Raw genomic sequence first — 12,406 nt, forward strand, 5'->3', positions numbered from 1 at the left:
CGCTTGAGGGACCTTGTATGTTCTTGTGTAACATTGGGCAACTTTTTGCACGGGTCCGTCAAACTATTAATGTATTCAAGCCAGAAATTAATTTAAAAAAATCAACGACATTACGTTTCTTTTCTGCCCTTTTAAAACTACTTCCAGCTGTTCCGGTCACGCAAACCCATCGAGCTGAAAACTGAAAGGTCATCGATTCTATGTTGGCAGAAGGAAGTCTCGCCTCTGTTCTACGTTGGTTGGTTGGTTGGATACTTGGCCATTTAGAAGCAAGTGGATTGGTGGGCGAGTCCTGTCAATCAGCGGAGAGAGCGATGATGGGATGAAGTTCGGTTGCAGTGTAACGTCAGAGAGGCCTGTAGCGTCCATGGCGGGAGGGATGAATTTTTTTGGCGCTTTACTGAAGAAAGGTCGATATGTGTTATTGGTTTCGGCGGCATTTTTGCTTTTAGCTACACCATTTTGCACGGCAGGTATGGATAGGGTGAGGTTGTGTTGTGACAACATCGCCGGTGTTCGGGTCTCTGTATCGGTCCCTTTCCCTGGGTGCAAGCTAGAAAGCGAGGGCGATGAGCTTCCTCTGCTAGGCTGGCCGCTGCGTGGAGGGAGGTGGTGTTGGCCCATAATAAATATTATCCTGGCACTCACTCACCCACTTTTTGTGCTGAGAGTATGGATATTAAAATAAATGTGACATAAGTAATAACTTGATAGACCAACAGCCACCCACTGTTAAGGTTTCAGAATTAAGATTCAGGTTTAATATCATCAGTATATGTCGTAAAATTAGTTGTCTTTGCGGCAGCAGTACAATGCAATACAGAGCAGCGCAAAAAAAAAAGTGAAATACAGTAAATATACGTTAACTAGTTACCTAAGTACCGCAAAAATAAAAAAAAAGTATTGGGATAGTGTTCAAGGATTCAATGTCCATTTAGGAATCGGATGGCAGAGGGGAAGAAACTGTTCCTGAATTGCTGAGTGTGTGCCTTCAGGCTTCTGTACCTTCTACCTGATGGTAGCAATGAGTAAAGGGCATGCCCTGGGTGCTGGAGGTCCTTAATGATGGATGTTGTCTTTTTGAGGCATCACATCTTGAAGATGTCTTGGATACTATGGGGGCTAATGCCCATGATGGTGCTGACTTAAGGTTACAACTTTCTGCATCTTATTTTGATCTTGTGCAGTGTTTTCTCTCTCCCCCCCCCCCCCCCCCCCCACCAGATGGTGATGCAGCCAGTTAGAATGCTCTCCATGGTATATCTGTATAAATTTGTGAGTGTCTTTGGAGACATACCAAATCTCCTCAAACTCTAATAAAAAATATAGTGCCTTCTTTGTAGCTGCATCGATATGTTTTGCCTAGGATAGATCTTCAGAGATATTGACACACTGGAACTTGAAATTGTTCACTCTTTCCACTTCTGATCCCTCTATGAGGACTGGTGTGTGTTCCCTCATGTTAGCCTTTCTGAAGTTCACAATCAGCTCTTTGGTCTTACTGATGTCGAGTGCAAGGTTGCTGCTGTGACACCACTCAATTAGCCGATCTATCTCACTCCTGTACGCCTCCTCGTCACCATCTGAAATTCTGACAATAGTATCATCAGCAAATTTATAGATGGTATTTGAGCTGTGCCTAGCCACTCAGTCATGGGTGTAGAGAGAGTAGAGCAGTGGGGTAGGCACACACCCCTGAGGTGCACCAGGGTTGATTGTTAGCGAGGTGGAGATGTTATTTCCAATCTGCACAGATTGTGGTCTTCTGGTTAAGAAGTCAAGGATCCAATTGCAGAGGGAGGTACAGAGGCCCAGGTCATGGAGCTTTTTAATCAGGACTGTAGGAATGATGGTGTTAAATGCTGAGCTGTAGTCAATGAACAGCATCCTGACGTAGGTCCCGGTAATCCAAAGCCATGTGCAGAGCTAATGAGATCGCATCCACCATAAACCTAGATTGCAGTGGGTCCAGGTCCTTGCGTTAATTCTAGCCACAACCATCCTCTCAAAGCATCACTGCAGATCTGAGTGCTACTGGATGACAGTTGTTAAGTAGCTCACCCTGTTCTTGGGCACTGGTATGATTGTTGCCCTTTTGAAGCAGGTGGAAACTTCCAACTGCAGCAGTGAGAGATTGAAAATGTCTTTGAACATCCAGTTTTGAGAACCCTCCAGTTACTCCATCAGGACCTGTCACCTCCTAAGCACTCCATAAGAACATTAGGAACAAAGTTGTAGTAAGGGATAAAGTGGTAGTCTGCAGAGAGACAGGGCGTGTGGTTGAGCTCCTAAATGCTTGTCTGAATTCACCAAGAAGGGAGGGAGATGTTGATTGTTAGACCATATAGGAATGGAAGAAGTGTTAGAAGTCTTGGAGACATAGGGTTGATAACCCTAAGATTGGATGAGATCTATCCTAGAATACTATTTGAAACAGGGAAGAAGACTGCTAGTGTCTTGATGTAAATATTTTCAATGTCATTAGCCACAGATAAGGTACCAGAAGGTTGGGAGAGAGCTTGCATCACTCTTTTATTTTAGAAGTGCAGCAGGTGTAAAGCAGGTAATTGCAGGCTGGTAAGTCTTCTACCAGTAGTAGGGAAAATATTCGAGAAAACTCTGAGGATGAGGATTTGTTAATTTGTAAAATCAGGCTGATTAGGGATAGTCAGAAAAGTCTTGTATGGGGGAAATACTGCCTCACTAATTTGACTTTTTTTTTGAAGAGGTGCTGTAGCTAAGAAGATTGATAAAGGCAGAGCAGTTGATGTCTATGTACTTGAGTAAGGCATTTAAAAAGGTCCTGCAAGGTAGGATAACTGACATAGGATCCAAGATGAACTTGTTAATTGGATCCAAAACTGGCTTGGTGGTAGTGTGGAAGGATATTTCTTCGACTAGAAGACTAACTAGTTGAGTATCACATGAATCAATGCTGTTATCTTTGCTGTTTGTGATGGTGATGTATAGTAATAACTAGGATATGAAGTTAGGTGGTATGATTATTAAATATGCAGATGACACATGTTTGTTGTGGATAGGTTGTTCAAGAGTACAGCAGGATATAGATCAGTTGAAAAATTAAGCGTAGCATTGGCAAATAGAGTTTAGTCCTGACAAGTGTGATGTGATGCATTTTGTGGCATGCTTATTTTCATGTGTTGGGACCTAAAATAGAAGAATTGGGATGTTAAGTTGCAACTTTACAAACCTGGTTAAGCTAAACTTTGAGAGTACTGTGTGCATTTTTGGTCGTCATACTATAGGAAGGATGTAATTGTGCTGTAGAGAGTGCAGAAGTGATTCACCAGGATGTTGTCTGGATTAATGGACTTAGTTGTGGGGAGAAATTAAATTGCTCCTGGGAAAACAAGCTCAGCCAAAGGGGTAACCTGATAGAAGTACATATGATTATGAGAGGTTTAGGTAAAGTACATCTTTTTCCACCCCAAATTGCCCATTTGTTTGTAGTCATTAGAGATTTCATCAACACACTTTTCACTGCCGACTGCTCCTTTTGACTGTGTGGCCATCCCCACTACAACCAACATTACTGCTTCACTGCTCTTTCTTGCCTCTGTTGCCCTTGATTCTTATTTTCGTTCATTGGTCTCCTTATTTCTTCTCCCCTCTTGTTAGTGCAGTTTGCCTTCTCATCATGAACCATGTTATTTAAACTGTGTGAACTCGTTATTAACTTGAGATTTTTTTTTCTCTGTACAAATCTTGACTGACCTGAGCAGTAACATGGTTTCTGATTTGTTGAATTAGCGATGTTTTCCTTTTTATCCCTTTGTTGCTTTCTGGCGTCTATCCATGCTGGCATTGTTTTTAAGTTGGGATACTTGCTAGTGGTAACCTGTGTATTGAAGTATTAGGTAATCTTTACAGTTTATTGGAAGACTTTGTCACCCTTGGTGACTTAAGCTTCAGGTGTTATTCCTACCTGATCTGTTCCTATTGAAAGGTCTTAGTAAAAAGAGTTTGTAGGCCACCATAGCTGTTCTAATGATCTTGTGTAGTCATCTGACCACCTGGAACTAACTGCAGGATTTTTTTTCCGCAGTTGTCAAGATGGTTATTTGGTGAGTAACTTAGTAATTTACGTATTTCTTGAAACATTTATTTGCAGAAGGAAGCGAAAAAATTACCTACATTGACGAAGGGAAAAACCAGTTCTTCAATGAACAGAAAACCTTTTGCTTTAAAAATACTTTGTTACCTGGATGGAGAGAGACTTGGACACGCATTCAGGTAGGATCCTTTCCAGGCCAACTCAGTTGTAGTTAATATGCCTTTCATTTGATATATTCGCTAGTCTATTCCTGTTTTTGTCTTTTGTTTCCTTTTTCACTTCTCTAGAACGTGTATTCAAATCTAGTTCAGCTTGTCAAGCTCATGTCTTTTATATGCCTTTTTTCCTGTTTTATCCTACTCTTTACATTTTATCACCCAGGGAACCTCAGTTGCTCTCCCTATTCCACTTACAGGAATGCATCTCGACTGTACCTGAGCAGCCTCTTAAAGCTGCCCAATCATTCTCCTAATCCTTTCCAGCTGAGATTTAATTGGGGAAGTTACTTTGGTTATTTATAGTTCATCCTGTTTTTCCTTTAGTCACAAAAAATTACTTTTTTTCTAAGCTGTGCTTTTTAAATTTGTAAAATTAATTCTGAGCAATGAGAGAGCACAAGAAAAGTCTGGTAGCAAACATAAAGAGGGATCCAAAATATTCTGAAGTGATCAGGAAAAGGATTGTAAGAGGAGAGGAGGCCGATCAAACATCAGAAAGAATAGTTACAAAGGGTATGGCTGAGGTTCTAAATGAGTACTTTTGTGTCATGTTCACCAAGGTAAAATGTTTTGCTGGAATCTTGGTTCTATCTCTGAATAGAGTGGTGACTAGCAGAATAAGATTTATTGTCATTTTCATGGATGATGTGGTTTTTTTTGTTTTGCAGCAGCAGTACAGTGCAAATACATAAAATTACTATTAAATACAAAATAAATAGCACAAAGAAAAAAGGAATAAGGAGGTAGCGTTCATGGACTGTTCAGAAATTTGATGACTGAGGGGAAGCAGCTGTTCCTGAATTGTTGAGTGTGCACCTTCAGGCTCCTGTACCTCTCTCTGATGGTAGTGAGAAGAGGGCATGTCCTGGCTGGTGAGAGCCCTAATAATGGGTGCTGTCTTCTTGAGGCAATACCTCTTGAAGATGTCCTTGTGATTCATAGATGACATAAAACTAGGAGGCATCGTGATTCATGAAATAGCAATGGACTTCAAGGAAATATAGACAAGCTGGTGGAATGGGTGGTTAAATGGCAGATTTATGGTGACAAATGTAAAATTATGAAGATTATTAAGTGGAGAAGAAAGAGGAACTCTGTGCTCATTGATAGAAGTGTTGAGAACCAAGGGGCATACAATGAAGGTGACTGGCAAAAGCACCAAACGATTAGTTTTACTTGTCACATATACATATACATCGTTTGCATCAACAATCAGCACATTCTAAGGATATAGCTGGGGGCAGCGCACAAGTGTCTCCATGCTTCCAGCACCATAGCATGCCCACAGCTTACTAACCCTAACCAATATGACTTTGAAATGTGGGAGTAAACTGAAGCACATGGAGGAAACCCAAGTGGTCACTGGGAGGATGTGCATACTGCTTACAGACAGTGGCAGGAATCAAACCCCGAACGGTAATTGCTCGCACTATGAAGCGATTATGCTAACTGCCATACTACCATGCCGCTGAAAAGTGATGAGAGGAGAATTACACAACAAGAATTGAGGGTCTAGATGCACTGCTGGGCATAGTAGTGAACACGTATTCAATTGTATTATTCAAGGGAGTTGGATAAATATTTGAGAGGATTCAGGACTATGGGGAGTCCTGGTAACTTGGACCTGCTTGAGAGAATTTTTAAGGGGAATGTGACATAAGCTTATGGGAAGACCGAGGATGGTCAGTGGTAGTAGGAGCCAGTTAAAACTTGTAGCCTTTATGATTTCATACCTGTTGCCCTCTGAAGGAGGTATGTTTAAATGTAATGCAAATGATAAAATAAGCAAGACAAATCATGACAGAAAAATTTTGTAAAAAGGAATAACAAAAAAAATTAATTGGAACAGCCCCATAAATATTGCGACTCAAGGCGGGTCAGAGGCTGGATAGCTATCCTGTAGCAGGTGAATCACCTTTGCACTACAAAAATTTTTTCTCCCCACATACAAGGCATAGATTGGGAGTGTGGTGGGTTACTCCCCATTTGTTAAAGGGAAGACTAGCTAAAATAGAGAGACTGTAGATGAGTGCAGTAGAAAGGGATCTAGGTGTTGTGATTGAAACTCAAAAAAAGCGAGCAAGTATTTGAAGTCAAATGGCATATTGACCTTTATTGGAATGGGAGTTGGAGTTTAAAAATAGAGAAATTTGTTGCAATCGTACAGGAAGTTTATGAGGCCATATCCAGAGTACTGTATATATTCGTATTTCAGGATGAGAAAGTTATATCATGTGCAGCTATAGTGATTGGATCTGTATTTATCGGAATTTGGAAGAATGAGATGTGACCTTATTGAAACTAATGATTTTATGAGGGAACATGGCTCAAATATAAGAAAGCATTCACATAAAACTGAGGTGTATCAGAATTTCTTCTTGCATGGTGAATCTGTAGAATTCTGCACCATTGGGGTTGGGGAGATTAGATCACCGGAGGTATTTAGAGAGGAGGTTGATAAATATTTGAAAGGTCAGGGAATTGAGAACTGCTTGGAATTGGCATAGAATAGGAATTAAGGCCTGGGGTAGATCAGCCAAGTTCATATTAAATGATGGGGCAGGTTTGAGGGGCCAGGTGCTCTACTGCTATTATCCTGTGCTTAGTGTAAGTACAATTCTGCATAAAACAGTCCTGGTGGTCTACTTGATTGGCATCCTATTCACCATGCTAAATGCTTTAGGCTCTTCACTGCTGATGTATCATGGCTCTGGTGTGTACCCTCTGCAAGATATACCACAGTAACTTGCTACAGCTTCTTCAACAGCACCTGACTAGTCTGCAGCTGGTACTGTGTCTTAAAGGCTCTCTGCAAGTCTTGGTATCCTGAAAATTTATTGGTCATTCCTTTATTTTTGCTGGGTTTAAACTTATGGGGCATCTGCTGTGATGAAATGCTTTCAGAGGTTTGTCATTCCCAGAATCAACTCCTGCCTAGGCAAGGACCTGGACATGCTGCAATTTGTCCATTGCCACAATAAGTCAACAGCAGGCGTAATTTCGGTGGCTTTCCACTTGGCCTTGGATCACCTGGATAATGGCTGGTGTTTATTGATTAGAGCTCAGCATTCACACAGTCATACCCTCAGCATTAATCAACAAACTCCGAAATGTGTGTCTCTATACCACCCTCTGCAACTGGATCCTTGAATTTCTCACCAGGAGACAGCAGTCACAACAAATCATCTCCTCGCTGACAATAAACACTGGTGCACCTCAAGGATGTGTGCTTAGCCCACTGCTCTACTCTCTCTACACTCACGACTGTGTGAGTAGACACAGCTCAAATACCATCTTAAAAAATTGCCGATGATATTGCTGGCAGATGAGGAGGCGTACAGGAGCAAGACAGATCAGCTGTTGCAGCAACAACCATGCACTCAATGTTAGTAAGACCAAGAAATTGATTGTGGATATCAATAAGGGGAAGTCAGGGGAACACACAGTAGTCCTCATTGGGGGATCAGCAGTGGAAAGGGTGAGCAGTTTCAAGTTCCTGGGTGTCAACATCTCTGAAGATCTATCCTAGGTCCAACTGATTGATGCAATTACAAAGAAGGCTTGATAGTGGCTATATTTCATTAAGAGTTTGAGGAGACTTGGTATGTCACCAAAGACTTCTGCAAATTTCTACAGATGTGCCGTGAAGAGCATTCTAATGGTTTCATTATCGTCTGGTATGGAGGGGCCACTGCACAGGATTGGAAAATGCTGCAGAAAGTTGTAAACTCAGCCAGCTACATTATGGGCACTAGCCTCCCCAGCATCGAGGACCCCTTCAAAAGATGATGCCTCAAAAAGACAGTATCCGTAGTTAAGGACCTCCATCATCCAGGACATGCCCTCTTCTCATTGCTACCATTGAAGAGGTCATACAGGAGCCTGAAGGCACACAGTTAACATTTTAGGAACAGCTTCTTCCCCTCTACCATCAGATATTTGAATGAACATTGAGCCCATGTACACTACCTCACTTGTTTTTCTTTTTTTTTGCTCTTTTCTCACAAGTTATTTAATTTTATATCTATATCTATCTATAGATTTATTTATTACAAAGTATTGCTGCCACAAAACAACTGACTTTGTCACATATTCCAGTAATATTAAACTTGATTCTGATTCAGTAAATGATTCTGAAGGTTTCTTCCCTTTTGCCAGCAGTTGCTTTACCAAACATATTGCAGCAGCTCAAGGGGGCTACACCTCCTTGCCCATGCCAATTAGTTGTAATAAATGCCATCCTTCCAACAATACCCACATTCTGTGACTTTTAAAACATGCAAACTATATGTGCAAAACCTTAAATGCATGCTTATATTTTTTGAAAATTACAGTGGTGCTAGAGAGTTTATGAACCTTGTAGGATTTTCTCTATTTCTGCATATGACCTAAAATGTGATCAGATTTTCATGCAAGTCCTAAAACTAGATAAAGAGAACTCAATTAAATAAATAACACAAAAAAATTATACTTGTTCATTTATTTATTGAGAAAATGATCCAATACTACATGTATTTGTTGGAAAATAAATGTGAACCTTTGCTTTCAGGAACTGGTGTGAGGCCTTTGTATAGCAATAATTTCAACCAGACGTTTCTGGTAACTGTTAATCAATCCTGCACATTGGCTTGGAGGAATTTTAGGCCATTCCTCCTTACAAAACTGCTTCAACTCTGGGATGTTGGTGGGCTTTCTTGCATGAACTGCTTGCTTCAGGTCCTTCCACAACATTTCTCCAGGATTAAGGCCAGGACATTACTAAACACAAATTTTGTTCTTTTTAAACCATTCTGTTGTTTTTCTCTTATCTTTCGGATCATTGTCTTGTTGCATTATCCAACTTCTATTAAGCTTCAGGTGACGGACTGTTACCCTGACATTCTCCTGTAAAATGTCTGAATACAATTTTGAATTCATTGTTTCCTCAACGACTGCAAGCTGTCCAGGCCCTGAGGCAGCCAAGCAGCCCCAAACCATGATGCTCCTTCCACCATGCTTCACAGTTGGGATGAGGTTTTGATGTTGGTGTGCAGTGCCCTTTTTCCTCCAAACATAGTGATGTACATTTCTGCCAAAAAGGTCAACTTTTGTCTCACTTGTCCACAGAACATCATCCCAGAAGCATTATAGAACATCCAGGTGGTCTTTTGCAAATTTGGGATGTGCAGCATTTTTTCTTTGAAGAACAGTGGTTTCCTCCGTGGTATCTTTTCATGAACACCATTGTTGTTCAGTGTTTTTCTTATAGTGGACACACAAGCCAAGACTTTAACAAGTTCTAGAGGTTTCTGCAGGTCTTTTGTTGTTACTCTTGGGTTCTTTTTCATCTCCTTCAGCATTACATGTTGTGCTCTTGGTGTGATCTTTGCAGGATATCCACTCCCAGGGAGAGTAACAACAGTACTGAGGTTCCTCCATTTGTAGACAATTTCTCTTACTGTGGTCTGATAAACACTCTGGTATTTAGAAATGCTTTTGTAGGCTTTTCCAGCTTCGTGCATCTCTACAATTCTTCTAAGGTCCTCTGAAAGTTATTTTGATTGAGGCATGGTGCTGTTAAACAGATCTTTCTTGAGAAGAGCAGGCTTGGTCAGTAACGTGACTTTGTGTGTCTTTCTTTCTTTTTCAATTTTTTTTATTGATTTTCACATATACATATAAAAAAACATAACATAATAATGAGTAAATTATGAATACAATAGACTTGAAATCACGTTGATAATAAGATAACAATATCCTATTAAACATCAGCAGAAAAAAAATACCTTAATCAATCAAGTCCATATGATTATATATGAAAAAAAAAACAAAAATAGCCATTAAAAGAGAAAAAAAAATTTGAAAATATGTGAAAAAAAGTATATATTAAGAAAAATAAAACACTAAACTAAACTAACATGGGCAATAATAATAGTTTACAAGTATATGATAGTGTCAACAAACTCCGGAACTCCATACCTGAACATGAATAAGCAGAAAGAAGGTCTGGAAAAGGCCAAATTAATTCATATGAAAATGTCGAATAAACGGTCTCCAAGTTTCTTCAAATTTAATTGATGAGTCAAAAATAGTGCTTCTAATTTTTTCCAGGCTCAGATAAGAAATAGTTTGAGAAAACCACTGAAACGTGGTAGGAGGATTTACTTCTTTCCAATTTTGTAATATAGACCTTCTGGCCATTAATGTTACAAAAGCAATCATTCGTCTGATTGAAGGGGAAAACTGATTACCATCTTCATTTGGTATGCCAAAAATTGCAGTAATAAAATGAGGTTGTAAATCTATATTCCAAATTGAGGAAATAGTAGTAAATATGTCCTTCCAGTAATTATGTAAAGTGGGACATGACCAAAACATATGGGTCAGTGAGGCCACTTCTGAATGACATCTGTCACATTGAGGGTTAATATGAGAATAGAATCGAGCAAGTTTATCTTTAGACATATGAGCTCTATGTACAATTTTAAATTGTATTAAAGCATGTTTAGCACATATAGAAGAAGAATTAACCATTTGCAAAATTTTTTCCCATTTATCTGTTGGTATATTATATCAAAGTTCTTTTTCCCATTCTTGTTTAATTCTAACTGATATTTCTGGTTGTATCTTCATAATCATATTATAAATAAAAGCTACTAATCCCTTCTGACAAGGATTTAAGGTAAAAATCAAATCTGTAAAGTCCACCAAAGTTGAATTAGGAAAAGATGGTAAAACTTTATGTAAGAAATTTCTAATTTGTAAATATCTGAAAAAATTAGATTTAGGTAATTCAAATTTGTTGGAAAGTTGGTCAAATGACATCAAAGTATCTTCAAAAAAGAGATCACGAAAACATTTTATACCTTTCCTTTTCCATATGTTAAAAGCTTGATCTGTCCAAGAGGGTTTGAAAAAGAAATTAAGTAAGATAGGGCTGTCAAGAACAAAGTTTTTCAAAGTAAAAAACTTACGAAATTGAAACCAAATTCGTAATGTATGTTTAATAACAGGATTAGATATTTGTTTATTAAATTTAACTAAATCAGCAGGAAGACAAGAACCAAGAACAGAGAATAGAGAATATCCCTTTACCTCATTACATTCCAAATTTACCCACTGTGGGCACAGTGGTGAATCCAAATCTAGTTTCCAATACATTAAATTACGAATATTATTTGCCCAATAATAAAATCTAAAGTTAGGTAAAGCTAAACCACCATCTTTTTTAGATTTTTGTAATTGCTTTTTACTTAACCTAGGGCAGGGGTCAGCAACCTTTACCACTGAAAGAGCCACTTGGACCCGTTTCCCACAGAAAAGAAAACACTGGGAGCCGCAAAACCCGTTTGACATTTAAAATGAAATAACACTGCATACAACGTTTTGTTTTGCCTTTATGCTATGTATAAATAAACTATAATGTGTTGCATTTATGAAATTGATGAACTCCTGCAGAGAAAACGAAATTACATTTCTGCATGCAACAAAAACATTTTGAACTCCGAAAAAAAGACGTTGGGTTGAAGGTTACTTTTAAGTAAAATACTCAACGTCTATTTGAGTCCTTCTTGTATTTATGAAAAACGCCAAACTTAAATTTGCCGCCAGCAGCAAACCAAAAATAACGTCAGCCAGCTGTCAACCTGAAAAATAAAAGGACTATTTCACTGAACAATGAAAACATATGAATATACGTAAAATAATACGCAATTAAAATATTTATCATACTTCTTCAGGTTGACTCACACCTGACAATGCAGTCGTATTCAGTAGGGATGGATCGATGCTTAGGGGAGTGACCGGGAAGGATAATGTGTTTTTTTCCTCTCTGAACTCACAGAAGCGTTTCCCAAACGATGTTTGCATTGCGATGATTGCAGAATGTAAATACTCCGAATTTATCATGTCGTGACATTGTTTGAACTCTCTCAAATTGGGCAAGTGAGACAATGTGCCTTTCTGTAAATCTCTGGCAAGCAACGTCAACTTGCGCTCGAATGCAAAACATCCTCCAACATGTGCAGGGCTGTACGTCCTTTCCCCTGAAGAGCTGTGTTCAGCGTGTTCAGGTGCGCTGTCATGTCTACCATGAAGTGTAGCTTTTCCAGCCACTCTGGCTGTTCCAGCTCAG

General features: G+C 39.3%; 1 protein-coding gene across 2 annotated transcripts in view; it reads left to right on the forward strand.

The window, feature by feature from the left end:
* The first annotated feature begins 297 nt into the window (after positions 1 to 297).
* nemp1 (nuclear envelope integral membrane protein 1) overlaps positions 298 to 12,406 on the forward strand; it is a 47,416-nt gene continuing 35,307 nt past the window's right edge. The window contains exons 1-2 of one of the 2 annotated variants that reach the window (XM_059956336.1): positions 298 to 473; positions 4,133 to 4,254. In XM_059956336.1, the coding sequence (XP_059812319.1) occupies positions 323 to 473; positions 4,133 to 4,254 (273 nt within the window). In that variant the 5' untranslated portion in view covers positions 298 to 322. The remainder of the gene's footprint in view (positions 474 to 4,132; positions 4,255 to 12,406) is intronic. The other variant, XM_059956335.1, reaches the window with a different exon arrangement.

This window comes from Hypanus sabinus, chromosome X1 (genome assembly GCF_030144855.1).
Source record: "Hypanus sabinus isolate sHypSab1 chromosome X1, sHypSab1.hap1, whole genome shotgun sequence".
In the NCBI taxonomy this organism is placed as follows: domain Eukaryota; kingdom Metazoa; phylum Chordata; class Chondrichthyes; order Myliobatiformes; family Dasyatidae; genus Hypanus; species Hypanus sabinus.